Source organism: Octopus bimaculoides, chromosome 12, assembly GCF_046866305.1.
Source record: "Octopus bimaculoides isolate indiv1 chromosome 12, ASM4686630v1, whole genome shotgun sequence".
In the NCBI taxonomy this organism is placed as follows: Eukaryota; Metazoa; Mollusca; class Cephalopoda; order Octopoda; family Octopodidae; genus Octopus; species Octopus bimaculoides.
The window spans coordinates 55,678,663-55,698,662 of NC_142939.1; the positions used below are offsets into that span (position 1 = coordinate 55,678,663).

The 20,000-nt window shown below is 37.4% G+C and overlaps 1 protein-coding gene across 3 annotated transcripts in view; it reads right to left on the reverse strand.

Moving 5' to 3' along the window:
* Positions 1–10,519: 10,519 nt before the first annotated feature.
* Positions 10,520–20,000, reverse strand: part of LOC106870133 (organic anion transporter 3) — a 32,659-nt gene continuing 23,178 nt past the window's right edge. Inside the window, exons 10-11 of one of the 3 annotated variants that reach the window (XR_016243852.1) lie at positions 12,678–12,769; positions 10,520–11,687 (exon numbers count right to left, since the gene is read on the reverse strand). Coding sequence is in view for 1 of the 3 variants with exons in the window: in XM_014916125.3 (XP_014771611.1) it covers positions 11,490–11,687 (198 nt within the window). In the remaining 2 variants the exon portion in view is untranslated. Of the gene's footprint in view, positions 11,688–12,662; positions 12,770–20,000 lie in introns of all 3 variants that reach the window. The other 2 variants (XR_016243851.1, XM_014916125.3) reach the window with 2 other exon arrangements.

Consider the following 20,000-nt stretch of genomic DNA (forward strand, 5'->3'; position numbering starts at 1 on the left):
AGATGCTATAGAGAACACTGAACTTCTAAATACATATGACAGTTTGGGTTGGAAGTGCTAAGTGACCAAGGTGAGTGGAACCAGAGAAAGAATTGGGCCAAAGTGGTACAAGCTGAAGTGGTACAAGACTGAAGTGTATGACAGTTAATAAAGAGTCCCCACAAATAGTGAAACACTTAGTAAGAAGTCGTATCACATTCACACAAATAAGTCGATATAAAAATGATGATTCACTTACTTTGCCAGGACATAAGAATCATGAACGATTGATTACCAGATTTTTTTCTGGTGGCAGATATAATAAAACACTTTGTTTTTATATGGAATTTAATATTTCTGATGATATAAAGGAGAAAGATACAGCTCTATCTCTATTTATATAGGCTTATAGGGCCGGTTCCCAGATTCTCTCTATATCTAGTGTATACACTCCCCACTGAATGGGACGCCGGTTCTTTGCAGGCCAGTGATATCATGGATAATATTTAATAATATCTTATGGATGTGAAAATGTCCTCACAAATGAACATGAGGGATGCAGAAATGTATGTCGCAATACATTAATAAAGTCTAAAAGTTTCCCTCCACAAGTCATTTTCAGTATTCCTACATACAGGGTCTTGCAGATAAATTGAGACAATTTTTTATGATGCATAAAACTGGTTATAAATACTAAAATAATGGTAGTAGAGAGATATAATTTTAATGTAGCATTTATTACTACAAAAACATTTATCAACCAATATGGTTGCCCTTTTGGGCAATCACTGCCTCCACACAAGAACGAAATTTTTGTCACAACCTCTGCCTTTTTCATTTTGTATGTCGCACGCATGATGCAAGTCTTCAAACTGTTGATACCTGAGTGTGGTGAAGCATTGGTCCTTGCTTGAAGTACGCCCATAAAAAGTAATCGAAAAGGTTGAGATCTAGGCTATTACTGGGCCAGATTTTGGCTCTCACAAAAAATGGCACCTTTTCACCAAGGAAGGTATGTGTTGCTTTTCACCCATAGCATGGTGCAGAATCCTGGATAAGCACAACATTGTCAAGCCTAAACTTTTGCTCCATCCAAGGTAACAGAGAGTTCTTCAGGATGTCCGGATATTCCTTTGTGTCGATCTTCATGCCATACTCAATGAAGTGTGGATCCATTACACATCCATCACTCGCTACGGCTCCAAATACCATCACGGAGGTAGGATTCTTAGTCTCAAACACAGGGGTGACGTCAGAAGGGTTGTATGCAATCACTCGAGAATTTCTGCGTTTCACCTCAGCGTCCATAGTGAACTTTTCGTCCACTAACTCGAAAGTTTTTCCTGCACCTTGATGCTTGAGGAATGACAGAAACTTTGGGTATCTCTCGGCTCTGATTGCTTTGGCCTTGGCTGTTAGGAGGTGATGATGTCGAACATAACTAGTCATTGCCAAGGTTCCTGTTCACAGCTCTGAACACCATGGAAAGGGACACAGTGCGTTTCTTTACAAGCGTTGTCGTGGATGGGTTGGCTTCGATCGAACGTTTGAGACTAGCGAGAAACTTTGGATTGCACTTAAAATCACTTCGAGTCTTGTGTTCTTTTCTATCAATCATTCTATCTTCCTTGAAATGGTTAATACTCACGACAAACTGCTGCTTTTGGAAGTTTCGTCAACTTAACAATTTTATTGGCAGTGTGTCCGGCGCGCACCAAAGCAAAAATGGTGGAACGATTCTGTTGTCGAATCAGTTCGCTATTTACCTGAAAAATAAAGAGGGGGACTAGATTTGAAGCAAGCAAGCAAGTGATCGTCGCAGAGCAACGTAAGATGAAGTGTTTTGCTCGACAACACTACGAACCATCTGGTTCAGGAATTGAAACCACGACCTCTCGAACAATACCCTAACCACTTGGCCATGCACCTTCTACACGTACTTCTATAATAACTATATAGGTGCTAATGTTGTGAAATCGCGTGGCCAAGTGGTTAGGGTGTTGCACACACGATCGCAAGACCGTAGTTTTGATTCTTGGGCTGGCAGCGCGTTATGTTTGTTTTTTTATGAGCAAGCATTTCATACCAAATTGTTTCCATTCCACTCAACTAATCCCGCAACAGACTTGTGTTCCGTTCAGGAATAATGTTGGCCTGGCTGCCCAGTCAGCAGGATGCTGACTTCGAAAGCTACAACAATGCGAGGAAAAGTAGTGTGATCAGCGGTATGTTACAACATCCGATAGTGGTGGGGTCAGTAGAGTAATACAGTGAAATATAAAGATAATAATCAAATAAATATTATGCAGTAAGTCGATTCCTAATTAAATCAATAACAATGGTTTCAAATTTTTGCACAAGGCCAGCAATTTCGGGGGAGGGGGTAAGTCTTGTATAAATGTTTGTCTTGTATAAATGTTTGTCTTGTATAAATGTTTGTCTATTCCATGTCAGACTCTGCTTTCCTCGACGGATAGGCCTCTTGATCAGGACAGATTTGTGCAATCTTACGCAAAAAAAAAAAATTAATAAATTCTTTGACGATCTTTTCCCTTTTAAAATTATTTTGTCCCCACCAACATCGTTTGACAACCGATGCTGGTGTGTTTATGCCCCCGTAACTTAGCGGTTCGGCAAGGGAGACCAATAGAATAAGTACTAGGCTTACAAAGAATAAGTCCTGGGGTCGATTTGCTCGACTAAAGGTGGTGCTCCAGCATGGCCACAGTCAAATGACTGAAACAAGCAAAAGAGTAAAAGTGTAAAGAGTATATATATATATATATATATATATATATATATATATATACAGTTAAGGAAATGATTTTCTTCTCTAACGCGGGATAATGCTGACAATATAGCATGAACAGGATAAGCTGACCATATTCTGCAAAAGATGGTTAGCTGCGTTTGAGAATAAAATTATGTCTTCATCTGTATCTTTCAATACATCTCAACGCTTCTAAAGCAAACTTTGTTTGTTAACTTTCAACGAATGTTGAATTTTATATATATATATATATATATATATATATATATATATATATATATATATATTTATTTATTTATTATATATACATGTTCTAACAGAAAATGTAATAATAACGCATCGAATATTAAGAAATTTAACTCTTTTTCTCATAGAAGGAGTTGCTTCCCTTTTTCTCCTGTCTTAACTTCTAAATTTCGTTAAGTAATAAGCTCCTCCATTTTTTTCCTGTGGGATGTTCCTCTGTCCCATTTTTCTTGCTGTTGATCTCACATCGGCTCTTAGATTTTTACGTCACATACAGATTTTTCAGATACCTCTAATACAAACTTTAGCAATGTAGTGCATATAGTGGAATGGAGATTGTAGTCAGAAGGTGAAAATAGTTTGTTTAACTGTCGTGGCTGTTCTATCAGGAGAACATTTCGTTCTCTTTTACTGACTTTCATGATTCTGTTCGTATTTTATCTTTTATTCATTGCGGCCATGCTGGGGCACCGCCTCGAACGGTTTAGCCGAGCAAATCGACTCTGAGTACTTGCTTTTTTAAGCCTGATACTTATTTGTACATAGTTTATCGGTTTCTTTTGCCGAACCGCTAGAGTAGAGGAATGTAAAGAAACCAACAGCGGTGGTAGTAGCAGTGGTAGGACAATACCAACACACACACACACACACACACACACACACACACACACACACATATGATGAGCTTCTTTCAGTTTTTGTCTACCAAATCCACTCACATGGCTTTGGTCGGCCAGTGGCTATAGTAGAAGACACTTGCTTAAGGTGTCATACAATGGGAATGATCCCGGTATCATGCGATTGGGAAGCAAACTTCATACCACACAGCCACGCCTGCGCTTATTTTGTAATCTCGGTCACTTATACCCCATGGAAAGTAAATAACCAGTTTTATGAGTCCTTGGGCCCAAGAATAAAAAACAAAAAAAAATGCAAAAACAAAACAAAGCAAAAACAAAGAAAAAAACAAACGAATAAAAGCTTTTCACAACATAGGCGCAGCAGTGGCTGTGTGGTAAGTAGCTTGCTTACCAACCACATGGTTCTGGGTTCAGTCCCACAGCGTGGTACCTTGGGCAAGTGTCTTCTACTATAGCCTCGGGCCAATGTTGCAGCCGAAGTCGATTAGTTTCTCAAATCAAACATGACGAGTGGCTGTGTGGTAAGTAGCTTGCCTACCAACCACATGGTTCCGGGTTCAGTCCCACAGCGTGGCACCTTGGGCAAGTGTCTTCTACTATAGCCTCGGGCCAATGTTGCAACCGAAGTCGATTAGTTTCTCAATGACGAGTGGCTGTGTGGTAAGTAGCTTCCCTACCAACCACATGGTTCCGGGTTCAGTCCCACAGCGTGGCACCTTGGGCAAGTGTCTTCTACTATAGCCTCGGGCCAACCAAAGCCTTGTGAGTGGATTTGGTAGACGGAAACTGAAAGAAGCCCGTCGTATATATATATATATATATATATATATATATATATATATATATATATATATATATATATATATATATATATATATATATATATATATATGTATGTGTGTTTGTGTGTCTGTGTTTGTACCCCCACTATCGCTTGACAACCGATGCTGGTGTGTTTACGTCCCCGTAACTTAGCGTTTCGGCAAAATAGACCGATAGAATAAGTACTAGGCTTACAAAGAATAAGTCCTGGGGTCGATTTTCTCGACTAAAGGCAGTGCTCCAGCATGGTCGCAGTCAAATGACTGAAACAAGTAAAAGAGTAAAAAGAGAGAGAGAGAGAGAGAGAGAGTAAATGCGTATATGGCTTTCAATGAACTCGGAACGTTAAAACTAAAGGCAGCGAGCAGGCAGAAAGATTTGCATTCCGGACAAAAGACTTCCGGTTTTATGTTTTGTGTTCAAATTCCACCGAGGTCTGCTTTGCTTTTCATGCTTTCAGCGGTCGATAAAAGAAGTATCCTCCCCGAAAATTCCAGGCCTTGTGCTTATACTAGAAAAACTATTTACTAAAACTGTTCTGTTGGTACTCCGTCGCTTACGACGTCGAGGGTTCCAGATGATCCAATCAACGGAACAAGCCTGCTCGTGAAATTAACGTGCAAGTGGCTGAGCACTCCACAGACACGTGTACCCTTAACGTAGTTCTCGGGGATATTCAGCGTGACACAGAGTGTGACAAGGCTGACCCTTTGAATTACAGGCACAACAGAAACAGGAAGAAAGAGTGAGAGAAAGTTGTGGTGGAAGAGTACAGCAGGGCTCGCCACCATCCCCTGCCGGAGCCTCGTGGAACTTTTAGGTCTTTTCGCTCAATAAACACTCACAACGCCCGGTCTGGGAATCGAAACCGTGATCCTACGACTGCGAGTCCGCTGCCCTAACCACTGGGCCATTGCGCCTCCATTTACTAAAATTATGAAGGCGGCAATGACAGAACTGTTAGTGCGTAGGATTAGACACCTAAGAGAATTTCGGTTTTCTTTCGTTCGGAGTTCAAATCACGTCGAGGTCAACTTTGCATGTCATCCTATCGGACCAATCAAGTACTCAAATAAACCCTTCCGCCTTGAATTGCTAACCTTGTGCCAAAATTTGAAGCAATTGAAAGGCGTCGAGATAGTAGAATCGTGAGCGAGTCGGACGAAATTCTTGAAGGCATTTCTTCCCGCTTTATACGTTCGAAGTTCAAATTCCACCGAGGTTGACTTTGCCTTTTATCTTCGGGATCAATGAAATAAAGTACTGGGGTCGATGCAGTGGACTTACCATATCCCCCAAAATTGCTGGCCTTGTGCCAAAATTTGAAACCATTAATTATAAAACTAAAGGCGGCATGCTGGCAGAGACATTTGCACGCTGAACAAAATATTTTTCAGCATTTTTCCCGGCTTTACGTTCTAAGTTTACGTTCTGTTCAAGTAGACTTTGCCTTTCATCCTTTGGGAATCGATGAAATAAATACCAGTCACGTACTGGATCGATGAAATCGATTTACCCCGTGCCCCAAAATTGCTGACCTTGTGCCAAAATTTGAAACCGTTATTTTCTGGTTTTATATTCTAGGTTCAAGTTCTGCTGAGGGCAACTTTGCGTTTCATTCTTTCGGGATCGATGAAATAAGTACCATTTGAACACTGTGGCCTCAAAATACCAAGGGTTGAAAGCATTTGTAGTGAAACCTCTCTCTCCGGTATTTCTCTATCTTTGTGTAGACCGAGCGACACGTTTAAAGGAGTTTTCTTCTCGTTTGTCGCCATCTCCTTTGGTTCGCACAGTCGTTCTCTACACATTTTTCTAAAAATTAAAACTTATATGAACGGAAATGGTTTCATTTTAATCGTTAAATTTTCTAAATACGTTTTGCCTCTAGTGGTAAATTTGTTATTAAAGGGAAGAGAACACTGATTTGTAAAAAGAAAATTACGAAGTCAGATTCTTTTTTCTAATATAAACATTATTTATTGCAACTAATGAATGTTCAATCGTTTATTTTCCGTATTATTTCTGACGTAATTGTAAATGTTGACTAGATCCAAACTGCATACCAGTAGAAATAGTTTTATCTTTAGCGTTGAACTCGGTTTAATCTTGCTGTGCATCGATTTGGGACTTAAAGCAACAACAGTATCATCATGAAGAAGAAGAAGAAGAACAACAACAATAACGGCTATAAGAACATCGATAGCAGCAACTACAGCAGCAGCAGAAGAATTTAATAAGGCAAGACAAAAGACACTTTTCAACTGAAATATCGAAGTTTTGATCATTATTGCAGTAATATTGAATTTTGATTAAAACGAAAACGAAGCATCATCGGGATTTCTATAAGGAATCCATTTATAATTGTTTGCAATTGGTGTACGAAGATTCTTCTGATGCAGCTTGAAAGCCACGATAATCGCATTAGCGATTGTAACTGTAGTCTTTCATATTTCTTCGTTATATTTCGGTTATATCTACAAATCCTGATGTCATTAGGTGAAAATCATTTTAATCTGTGATGTTCATTGAATTTCATTGCCTGTAAGGCATAGCCCACAGTTATCTCCGCATTAGTAATGCACTCTCTAGGGAAGCTTTAATGCTTTCTTTGTTCATCCGAAATACAACTTGTACGGGGGTCTTATAAAACTATTACTCTAATGCAAATAATTCATTATAAACGCTATTCATCAACTAATGATATTTTCTTGTTTCAGTCGTTAGACTGCGGCCATGTTGGGGCGCCGCCTTGAAGAATTTTAGTCGGATGATTTGACTCCAGTAGTTATATTTTTAAAAATACTGGTACTTATTCTAGCTGTCTCTTTTGCCGAATCGCTAACCTACAGGGACATAAACACACCGCCACCGGTTGTCAAGCGATGGTGGAAGACGGATCTTTGTGGTTGTCGTCACTGTCTACAATTTTGTTCCAATTGTTTTCAAATTTGGTATATGGATTAAGTTTTGTATACTAATTATGAAAATAAAATTCATTCCCCATATAAATTAATAATCAAAAAGTTATTAGCCCTTCAAAATTTGCAAAATTTGGGTATTTTAGCCAATCAGAAGCGAGTATTTTACACATCACCGTGAAGTTCTTGTTAGCATATTAAGCAAAGAAGCACCACATGTTCCAAAGCTGATTGAGAAGAACTCTGTTTCCGTATTACGGTATTTGATTTCTTCAAGAGCTCACTTTGTGATTGGTCCTTATTGTTGTTGTTGTTGGCACTCCGTCGCTTACGACGTCAAGGGTTCCAGTTGATCCGATCAACGGAACAGCCTGCTCGTGAAATTAACGTGCAAGTGGCTGAGCACTCCACAGACACGTGTACCCTTAACGTAGTTTTCAGGGGATATTCAGCGTGACACAGTGTGACAAGGCTGACCCTTTGAATTACAGGCACAACAGAAACAGGAAGTAAGAGTGAGAGAAAGTTGTGGTGAAAGAGTACAGCAGGGTTCGCCACCATCCCCTGCCGGAGCCTCGTGGAGCTTTTAGGTCTTTTCGCTCAATAAACACTCACAACGCCCGGTCTGGGAATCGAAACCGCGATCCTATGACCACGAGTCCGCTGCCCTAACCACTGGGCCATTGCGCTTCCACTAGGACCAGTGAATAGAAATAATACCAACAATGCAGGCGACTGTATTCTCTACAGTAAAAGGTAGAGAAAATCAAGAAAATACGTGATAGTAGAAGCATCGCTGCTGTCGGCTGTGAGTTCGGTGTCAATGAATCTATCATTCATTCAGTTTACAAAGTTTGTAGAGATGATTCATTTATCGCCGGATTGTTTTGCACCAATCCCCCTTTACTTAGAAAGTAGAGGGAAAATAGTATGGCTGTGCATTAATTCTGGATTAGGAAGAACCAGTGTATGAGAAAGAGACATTTTCTTCTGGAAGAATACAATCCCGCAAGACGCAGGAAGAATTGAACAGTGGCAATAAAGAAATAAATCGTTATCTTTCATCTTATACTTGTTTCAAGTCGTTGAACTGTGGCCAGGCTGAGGCATCACCTTGAAGAGTTTCAGTCACACAAATCATTCCTAGAACTTATTTTTTAAAGTGTAGTATTTATTCTATGGGTCTCTTTTGTTGAATCGCGAAGTTACAAGGAGAATAAACAAATCAATATCAATTGTCAAGCGGTATTTCTCGGGTAAGACGCAAACACAACGACATGCCACACACACATGTGCGCGAGCGCTCACATACGACGGGCTTCTTTCAGTTTCCGTCTATCAAATCCACTCACAAGGCTTTGGTCAGCTCGGAGCTATAGTAGAAGAAATTTGACCAGGGTGCCTTGCAGTGGGGAGTGAATTCGAAACCCCGTGGTTGGGATAATTTTAAAGCTTTGACTATGAAAACTGAATTTATGATTCGGCCCTGAATAAATCTGTCTCTTCAGAGCACAGATTTTAAAAATCTATTTCAATGAACCTGAAAGTATCTACAAGATTTTTACAGTGTATTTTATTTCACACCTAATATTGCCTTTGCGTATCCAACAATTCTATGAACCTTTAAGATGAAGTTTTTACTATCAGAAACCTTTCTTTTATGGTTAAAAGACCATTCCAGTGGGTTTTACAGCCAAGTAAAAGTGTAATTCCTTTCCATATTCACACGTAATAAAATCTTTTAATTGTTCATTTTTTTAAAGAGAAATTAACGAAGAATTTTACACATTTTTCTGTTTTTCAAATTCGCTGACTTAAAGTTTTCTTGATTATCGAATTGTCTATTACCCACTGAGATCGCACACATATATATACACATATACACATATACATATACACATACACACAGACACGAGCGTACCCCCACCCACGTACGCACACATATAACACACTATCACATACAAACACACCTCCGTGCGCACACAGATTCAGACACTAACCCAAACACATATTCACACACAAATACACACACTCTCTCTCTCTCTCACACACACACACACACGCACATACACACGATTCCATAGTCCCTATATTCCAACAACCGAGCTAAGGATATATTGTACATCGTTGTATGTATATTCTGTATTAGCAACAGAAGCAATATTAATTCAAAAGAGCATTCTGGAAATCATACTTAACGCAGATATACTGTTGAAAGCCTGGAAACTGCGGTAGTCGTCTCGAGAAAGCATCTTGGCTAAATCTATCTTGGTATATGTATGTATGTATGTATGTATGTATGTATGAGAGGGAGAGAGAGAGCGAAAGAGAAAGAGAGAGTGAGAGAGAGAGAGAGAGAAAGAGAAAGAAACTGTGTGACTATATACATATATATGTATGTGTATACATACATACATACATACATATATATATACATATATATATATATATATATATATACATACATACATACATACATACATATATATATATATATATATGTATATATATATATATATATTATATATTATATAGCAATAAGAAAATGGAGGGGGAATAAGTGGTATTCATCAACTTACAAACATTGTATTGTGTCAATTTACCTGTTTATTTGTTTATTAAAAGGACGATAATAACAATATACAAACACATGTGACATATTATGTCATATCAGTAATTAAAAAAGGACATATAGTGACAGATTCCATTTTCTGTTACTATGTCTGCAAGTTGATGAATACCACCTATTAATCCCCTCCATTTTCTTGTTGCCATATAAATTAATGGTAAAATATCTTTTTACCCGCACCCATTTATTGCACTTGGTAATACAAAGAAAAAACACTAGTGTAATAATAATTGGGTATTCTTCCGGCAGTATATTGGATAGATATTATCCCTTAGTGGGTTGGATTCACAACCCCTAACTTTCTTGGGTTTATATATATATTATATATACACATATATATACACATACATGAACACTCATATATATGCTTATGTATTTATGTTTGTATCAACATATAACAATCTAATGTATTAACATACCTGGGTATTTGTCTCAATGTTGATTGTACGCTTGTACCGTAACAGCTTGAGATATGAGGAAACATACCGTTATAGATGGAGCCACAAGGAAATAATTCATCAAAGAAATTTTTATTCAATGAACAAATAACAGATTTCTTAGAAAAATAATATAAAAAATGAAATAAACAAAAATATAATGCTTTAGATTTTCGGTCCATACCTTGTAATTTTAGTGTATCATTCTAAGCATCTAATAAGCTGACCTGCCAAATTTTGTTATTCCATGTAGGCGGAAGCGAGGGTGTGTAGTAAGAAGCTTGTCTTCCAACCATATGGTTCCGGTTTCAGTCCCACTGCGTGACACCTTGGGCAAGTGTCTTCTACTATAGCCTCGGGCAGACCAAAGTCTTGTGAGTGGATTTGGTAGACGGAAACTGAAAGAAGCCTCGTCGAATATATAATGTGTGGGTGTAGGTGTGTCTTTGTGCTTGTGTTTGTACTCCAGCCGGTATTGGTGTGTTTACATCCCCATAACTTAGCGGTTCGACAAAAGAAGCCTATAGAACAAGTACTAGGCTTACAAAGAACAAGTCGTGGGATCGATTCCTTCGACTAAAAAAAAACCCCTTTAAGGTGGTGCTCCAGCATGACCGGAGTGAAATGAATGAAACCAGTAAACGAATACAAGAACAAAGGAATATATATATATATATATGTATGTTTGTTTCTAAATCTTTTGTGTCTTGGCTATATTCATCTTGTTGCAGTTATTGCTACTGAAACCGTAATAATTGTTATTGTTGGCAGGCGACCCATATTATTATAAGTCATTTGATGTTCTCAGCTTAATAATAATAAGACAAAAAGCTGTTTGGAACAATATTTCTGTCCAAGTGTTCGAACAGATTTTATCATTTAGAAGAAACCCTTCATATTTAGGAATATGTAACCAACCATCTACTATGGACGAAAACCTTTGTGTGTTTTCCATTTTGTATGATCCGATGCAACGTAAATGAAGAAACAAAAATCAAGACAAAGAAAAAAAAAAGAAGAATGGAGCAAAACAAAACAGCTTGGCTATTCCTTATTGAGTGGCTTGATTTCCTCTGCATTTTTACTTTTCTTCTTTTCGTCTTTCTTCAACCATGCTTCCACATCGGCGATAGTCTGGGGCAACTGCCTGCCACGACTTTCTGGTAAGAAGAGAATAAGTAGGTTGGCGATGAAACATCCGGCGGAAAATATGACGGCAGGTCCCCAGGGAATTATTTCAACCTAAAATGAATAAATAAAAAAGATAAATAGAATAAATATAAAATTTAAAATATCGGCAAAAAAAAAAGAAAAAAAAAACATAGGTGCAGGCGTGGCCATGTGGTAAGAAGTTTGCTTCCTAACCACTTGCCTCCGGGTTCAATCCCACTGCATGACACCTTGGGCAAGTGTTTTCTGCTATAACTTCGGATTGACCAAGGCCTTGTGATTGGATTTGATAGACAGAGAGTGAAAGTTGAATATATATACGGCTGTGTGGTAAGAAGCTTGCTTCCCGATCACATGATCCCAGGTTCAGTTCCACTGCGTATCACCTTGGGTAAGTGACTTCTACTATAGCCTTGGGCCGACCAAAGCCTTATGAGTGGATTTAGCAGACGGAAACTGAAAGAAGCCCGTCATATATATATATATATATATATATATATGTGTGTGTGTGTCTTTGTGTCTGTGTTTTCCCCCCATCACCGCTCGACAACCGGTGTTGGTGTGTTTACTTCCCCGTAGATTAGCGGTTCGGCAATAGAGTTTGATAGAATAAGTATTAGGTTTAAAAAGAAAATCCTGGAGTCTATTTGTTCAACTAAAATCATCCTTCAAGGCGGTGCTCCAGTATGGCCACAGTCAAATGACTGAAACAAGTAAAAGAAAAAAAGAATAAAAGAATATATATGTACACATACATATTTATGTGTGTGTGTGTGTACATATATACATATGTGTGTGTGTGTGTGTCTTTGTCCCAACCATCGCTTGAAAACCGGTATCGGTGTGTTTACATCCCCGTAACAAAGCGGTTCGACAAAAACAGACCGATAGAATAAATGAAAAAAAAACAAAAACTCTAGGGGCGATGTTTTCGACTAAACCCTTCAAGATGTTACCCCAACACAGCCATAGTCAAATTGACTGAAACAAATAAAAACCGAAGAACAAAAAAAAAAAAGGAAAAATGAAATGAAATATTAAATTAACTCTTATTTTCCCCACATCTATCTTTTTCTTATTTTTTTTCGCTCCTTTGTTTCTCGTTTTCTCTGTTTATTCCAATTCTTTCTCTTTATGTATAGTCAAGCCAAGACCTGCAGAGTGGAAAAATCTGATTAATATTTATAGAGAAGAGAAGAAAATATTTATTTTTTTATTGCCCACGGGGGGGGGGGGGGGTTAAACATAGAGGGGACAAACAAGGACAGACAAAGGGATTAAGTCGATAACATTGGACCCCAGTGCGTAACTGGTACTTATTTAATCGAGCCAGAAAGGATGAAAGGCAAAGTCGACTTCGGCGGAATTCGAACTCAGAACGTAACGGCACACGAAATACCGCTAAGCACTTCGCCCGGCGTGCTAACGTTTCTGCCAGCTCGCCGCCTTAATATTCTTTTCTACTCTAGGCACAAGGCCCGAAATTTTTGGGGAAGGGGCCAGTCGATTAGATCGACCCCAGTATGCAACTGGTACTTAATTTATCGGCCCTGAAAGGATGAAAGGAAAAATCGACCTCGGTAGAATTTGAACTCAGAACATAAAGACAGACGAAATACCGCTAAACATTTCGCCCGGCATGCTAACATTTCTGCTAGCTCACTGCCTCTAGGGAGAACAAAATATTAACTCAATAATGTATATAAATTTAAACCATTTGATACCTACTCACTCTTGGTTTTCTGATACAAAGTTTTCGTGTTAAAGTGACAAAAATTTAAACTTTTCATCAAAATTTCCTTCTTATGCTCCAAATACTCTTTTTTTCTACTCTAGGCACAAGGCCCGAAATTTTGAGGGAGGAGGCCATTCGATTAGATCGACCCCAGTATGCAACTGGTACTTAATTTATCGACCCCAAAAGGATGAAAGGCAATGTCGACCTCGGCGGAATTTGAACACAGAACATAAAGACAGACGAAATACCGCTAAGCATTTCGCCTGGCGTGCTAACGATTCTGCCAGCTCGCCGCCTTATATGCTCCAAATACTAGCTTAATACAGACCAAATTAGTTTACTGAGCTCTTAGTTATTTTCATGAATGATTGAAACAAAGGCAGGTTATTTCTTTAGGAATATAACAAAAAACACAATCTATGTTTACGTGTATGTATGTATGTATGTATGTATGTATGTATGTATGTATGTATGTCATTATTCAGTTTATTTCAAGATTCTTGCCAATAGAGAAAGAATCGGTTTCTAACCTAGATCCAAAGTTCCTGCATTGGAATTTCAACATCAGCAACAGGGTATTTTTGTATGTATGTATGTATGTATGTATGTATGTATGTACAGCATTCCCTCGACTATCGCGGGTGTTATGTACCACCCACCCCTCGATAGGTGAAAATCCGCGAAGTAGAAGCAGTAATATACTGCATATATTTCATTTTATTGTTTTTATAATTTATATATATTTATTTTATTATAAATGGAAAACAACACCACGGAGGAATCGACGTAAGCTTAAATAATAAACCGTGATATGGCGAGGTATTATTGTACATCTATTTAATCATACAATGTACAGCAGTTGTTGAAATTAGCCGTGGGTAGGGTACAAATCGATTAGGGACGGAGACTAATAGACAAAATGGTTATTTCATATATCATATCGGTGAAACTTGAAGCAGATAGACCCACAGATAATAGCGTGTGAATATTGATTTAAAAACACCCTTCGGACAATTCTCTCTCCCCCCTCTTTCTATATATATATATATATATATATATATATCGATTACAAAACGGACTGGAAACGATGAAAAATTAAACAATTAGTGAAATAACTGCTCTGACATTTATTCGTTAAATGAATGAAGTCGAAATTTCTAATTTTTCAAGATATCACGATGTTTAGGAAAATTTTACAAAAGGTCACTTCCTACAATCATTTCGTAAAATTGACGCATGTTTTCGTTTTGTTCGTTTCATTTCGTTTTGCTTAATTCCTGTTTAGTTTTAGTATAAAATATTGATTTTTATTTTTCAGAAAACACAGCCATACACTATCAGAGATGTTCTTGGTTGGCTAGTGGTTTTGCCTGAGACCGTTTGTTGAATCTAAAACGATTGTAGCATGTTAGATACATATTGGCTAGCAGAAATATTTCCAAGACTATTAACTTCACGTAAGCATTTATTAATTGGTGCCAAAATTTTTGTCGCACGATCTGCAACCTGATTACTGATATGCTTTTACTGCACCTAATTCATGAGGTTGAGTGAAATTCATGAAAGTTAAAGAAGTGATTTTTAAATTCTCAATCGCAGGATAATGCTAATAATATAGTCTGAGCAGGATGAACTACCCCTATTTTGCAGAAAAAAAGGGTAGGTGGTTAGCTGTGGGACACGAACTCACGTCTCTGTGATTACGCGTCACGATGCTCTGACCGATTGAGCTAAACTCCCCCACTACAGATTCCTCTGCAAATTTAAGATGTATGGAAATCTCGCTTTATGAAACGCTATCATGTGTTAAATTCAAATTACGATGAACGTAAACAAACAAACGAAGTTTGCTTTTAGAAGCGTTGAGATGTCTTAGAAAGTTAAAGAAGTGATTTTTAAATTCTCAATCGCAGGATAATGCTAATAATATAGCCTGAACAGGATAAACTACCCCTATTTTGCAGAAAAAAGTGTAGGTGGTTAATATGCTTCCACAATGCAGTGAAAAGAGGAATGAGGAACCTAACGTTTCAGAACTAAGAAAAAGTAAAAAAATTATTTTGTTTCCTCTCTCAGATGAAGAAACATTAAATTTCTCGGTTAAGATGCAGTTTACAGTTGTAAAAATTGTGAAAGTGAATTATCTTAAAAATAACGAAACTAAATTACGATAGAAATTGAAAGTGACAACAGTGACATCTTATAATTTTCTGAAAGCAATGTATGTGACATAAACGATATATAAGAAGGTGCATATATTTAATATCACACGAAAACCCTTCATATATTTATATAAAATGAAAACAATCTCTTTTACGGGAAATTATATCATCAATGCCCGAAATAAGATGCACAAATAGTTTTTCATGATTTCTAAATTTGTTTCGACGCACATTCTCTTGAAGATATGATTTAAATATATTATCTCTAATCCCACTTGTCTTCTTGGCGAACACCCATCGCCCTTTCTATAATCCGTGTGTGAATGCTGTCATCGTCTAGATCAACAAAATTGAGTGTATGGTCGACAACTTCACGATTAAAGAGGTTGTCAAGACCCACACTGGAAACCCACTTGTCGGATATTAAATGTGTTCTTGCTATTATCCAATACTTTATAATGGACCAAAAGTGCCTTCCCCACTGATTGACAGCAGATGTTGATCTGTTGAATGATGACAAAGTTTATCTGTCAGCTGGAGGTTTGAGACGTCACATGGTTCATGTTGTTGGAGGCAATCATGTATGTAATTGCTGAAGTGTGCAGGCCACGCGCTAGACTGAAAAGTCACACCCGTGCTGCTCACATATGAGAATAATTCAGGAATACATCAGACCAGGGGTTTTCAAACTGTGGTCCGCGGACCACAGGGGGTCCTCAAGGACAAGACAGGGGGTCCGTGGAAAGCCAAGACAGGGGGTCCATGCAAAGCCAAGCAAGCACATCCTTCTCACTAAGTATGTATTAAAAAAATCCTGTGTGTATAATTGACAATAAACCTATTTGTTAAATACTGTTAAATAAATAAATGTAAAAATATATGTTATTTTAAGCAAATATTTATGTATAAATTTCATAAGCGTTTATAAGGGGGTCCCTAAGGTAAAGCCTGAAATATAAAGGGGTCCGCAAGTCAAAAAGTTTGGAATCCCCTGCATCAGACGATGGCAATAATCGAGAACGAGGAAGCAGCCATCATGTATGTATGTATGTATGTATGTATGTATGTATGTATACAGCCATTTCCAATCGGGAGAGGAGCGGCCTGTTTCGCCCGTTCCGAGTTCGAGAGTAGATCGAGGCTATCAACGTCTCCAGGGCCTCCAGTCGTTCACTTTATCGGATGGAATTGTGCGTGGCTCTCCTGCTGGCGCCAAATATCCCGAGGGAAACCTCGGTATGTATGTATGTATGTATGTATGTATTCATATATGCATGCATATATTCATATATGTATGCAAGTATATATATATACATGTATGCATATATGCGTGCATGTATGTATGCATGTATATTTGCACATATGTATGTGTGTGTACATGTATGTATGTATGTATGTATGTATGTATGTATGTATGTATATTTGTACATATGTATGTGTCTGTACTTGTATGTATGTATGTAGGATGTAATTTTCTTTTATATTCGTACTTTTTTTTCTCACCTACTGTCCGCTAAATCTGGAAATATCATCAACTGCGGAGAATTAATCTCCCTGTCAATATGTTTTTCATTTTATATATTTTTCTTTCTGCAAACAAAATTTTTATCACCAGAACATCTCGCGGTTTTATATTCACTAAAGGCAGAATTACAGCAGTTGGGATAAATTTATTCACACAAATTATTCAATATGCTCTTTCCTTTCATTAGATTTTCCACTGATATCCTCACTGAATATTAAAAAGAGATTGTTTTCCTCAACAACTTATCAATAATTTATAATTCTAAGAATTAATTTCCCTCTATTTTAGTTTTGTTTCCTTTTGTTAAATCTATTCAAAATAAATTTAGAAACAGAAATATTTTGCTAATTTTTTTTTACCGAAATCATTATTAAAATTATATGTTGTGTGTAGTTTTCCCATGGATCTTTCTGATTCGGCGGACACCATTTGTTTTCTAACGAAACACTTTCAAACTTGGGATACTGGTAGAATGTGTGATATAAAACAACTTTTTCTCTTAGCCTTGTTAAGAAAAGTTTGTATATTCGAAATTATTTCATGTTAACCCTAAAACCCTAAAGCTAAAACCAGTACAAACGCACGAACGATGTCATAAATAACAGTGCCACCGATAGTTGTTGTTGACAAACAACGGCAGTAATTTTATTCAAGGGAAAAGATCCCATTACATCGCCACAACGTGTTGTTGACAAACCACAGTAGTAATTGTTTTCACCTCAATAGATGTCAGTGATTGGTTGAAATTACCGAAATACGACAACTTTTAGCATGAAATAACTTCGAATATAAATTTTTTTCTCTGTTCTATAAGACAAAATATACAAGTATACGAAGTTTTAAAGTGTTTCGGTAGAAAACATACTAAATAAAAACTAAATAAAAAATGGTGTCCGCCAAATCAGAATGACCCTTTCCCATGAACAAATAAGCATTTGGCTGCAGCTGTGGAAATTTCAGAGTTTACTGAAAACTTTAAAATTTGGTGTGTTAATGTAGTTTTCAAAGCAGAACCCCCAGGATATATTTCACTTTTCCCAGAAAATTCTTTTAAAAAAGGTATAGAGGTTTCAAAAATTTGATAATTTTCACCCAGTCAGACAACAAAATTTGGAAGCTGTCATACTGTGCGTGACATGTTTTAATATGAAACTGTAAATAAATCAATTTTTGCTTTACGCACGACATAACCATCAAAACTTGCTTATTTTTTGGAATTTTCAGGAAATTTTTGCGAGTTTGTATTCTATACTAGGGAATTCATACGAGTATGCACTCCCCCGCCAAAAAGATGGGGGTGTGCGATTTAAGGCCTATTTGATTGTTATTTTTAGCACATCTCTCGACCAGAATAGAAACAGGAGATGATAGGTTTACTCAACTGGGCTAATCTCTCCCTCTCCCTCTCCATCTATCTATCTATCTATCTATTTATAAAGAGCGCAGGGTTACACAATCGAGGTGTTATCTAACACCCAGTGGAACCTCTAGTGCAAAAACCGATTGGTAAGATCGGCCATAATGGATATATAATATTGCCCACATGTCAGATGTTGAAATGATCGCAGAGCAACGTCAAATGAAGTGCTTTGCTTCAAGAACACAATGCGCCACCCAGTCTGGGAATCGAACCACGATCTCGCAATCGTGAGTGCAACACCTTGACCACTGAGTCATGCTGGATGACGCTGCTGATATTTTAGTGTTGCTATGTTTGTTAGTAGTGAGTGCAATGGAAGATCTTCTAAGAGTGACGTTGCAATATTACTCTAAAGTAATGTAGATGTGTCTAGAATATTTGGTTGAATATCTTACTGTTGCTACAAATTACACGCTTCGCGTCTTCGAGTGATTTTTCCATATGAGTGTTCATAGATCTTTGAAGATCTAAATCATTGAAGAATCGTTACAGACGATGAGGATTAGTTAATCCACCTATAGTAATTTGTCGTATCAAATAATGGATGATTACCAATTTATTGATTTCTCTCTAGAAAATTCTAGCAATTGATCTTTACATGTGGGTGAATAGAAATCACAAAGAAAGATCAATAGCAAATTTGAACTCATGACCTATGAGCTGGTTGCCTAAGACCTTATCCATTCAGCCATCATCCCTCTCTTTATCTTCTACAGACATATAGTTTCTCTTTCTTTCTCTCTCTCCCACACACACACACACGCACACACACACATACACACTTACACATGCATATGCACATATGCAGATACAAACGTAGGGTCACAGAAACAGTTGTGTGTACAAGCAATCTGACAAAAACGCATACACATACATAGATACAAACGTCAATTAACGGTCAAGGGGAAAACCAAAGAAACAGGTATTTTTAAACAGTTATTTCTTTCCTGACAAAACAAGCACCTACGCACACTGACACTCCGTCAATTATATTTGCAAATATAATCTCAACTGTGTAGGATTATATTTCACACTGGAAACAGAAAAAAAATCGCTGAAAACTTCGTTCAATCTCAGATATAGAAGAAACGTAATAGTGTTTTCTTAGTTTTTTTTCATCCTTTTCTTAATATTTTCTTTTCAGAAGATATGTTGATAATAAGATACGTTTGATCGACAGAGCGAGGTATGAATAGTATATGAACTCCTGTAGATTTTGGACAATTTCGACAATTTCGTATAAGGCATTTATACAGAAATATCGGTTGTAGAGACAACGCATTTTAGAAAATAAGTGAAAGAAATTGTTTAACAGAAATCCATTCTGTATGGCTTTATTAATTCGCTTAGCATGTATAAATAATACTGCTTGAAGATGCCCTTATTAACTTAACTGCATATACTGTAAAACATTTGTTCAACCAGGAGGGAGAAGGCATGGAAAGAAAGAAAAAAGGGAAAACAAAAACTGAAAAACAATAAAGCTATAGACAGGAGAAAAAAGATGTGATTTATGTGTTGCAGAAAATACATAAAAACA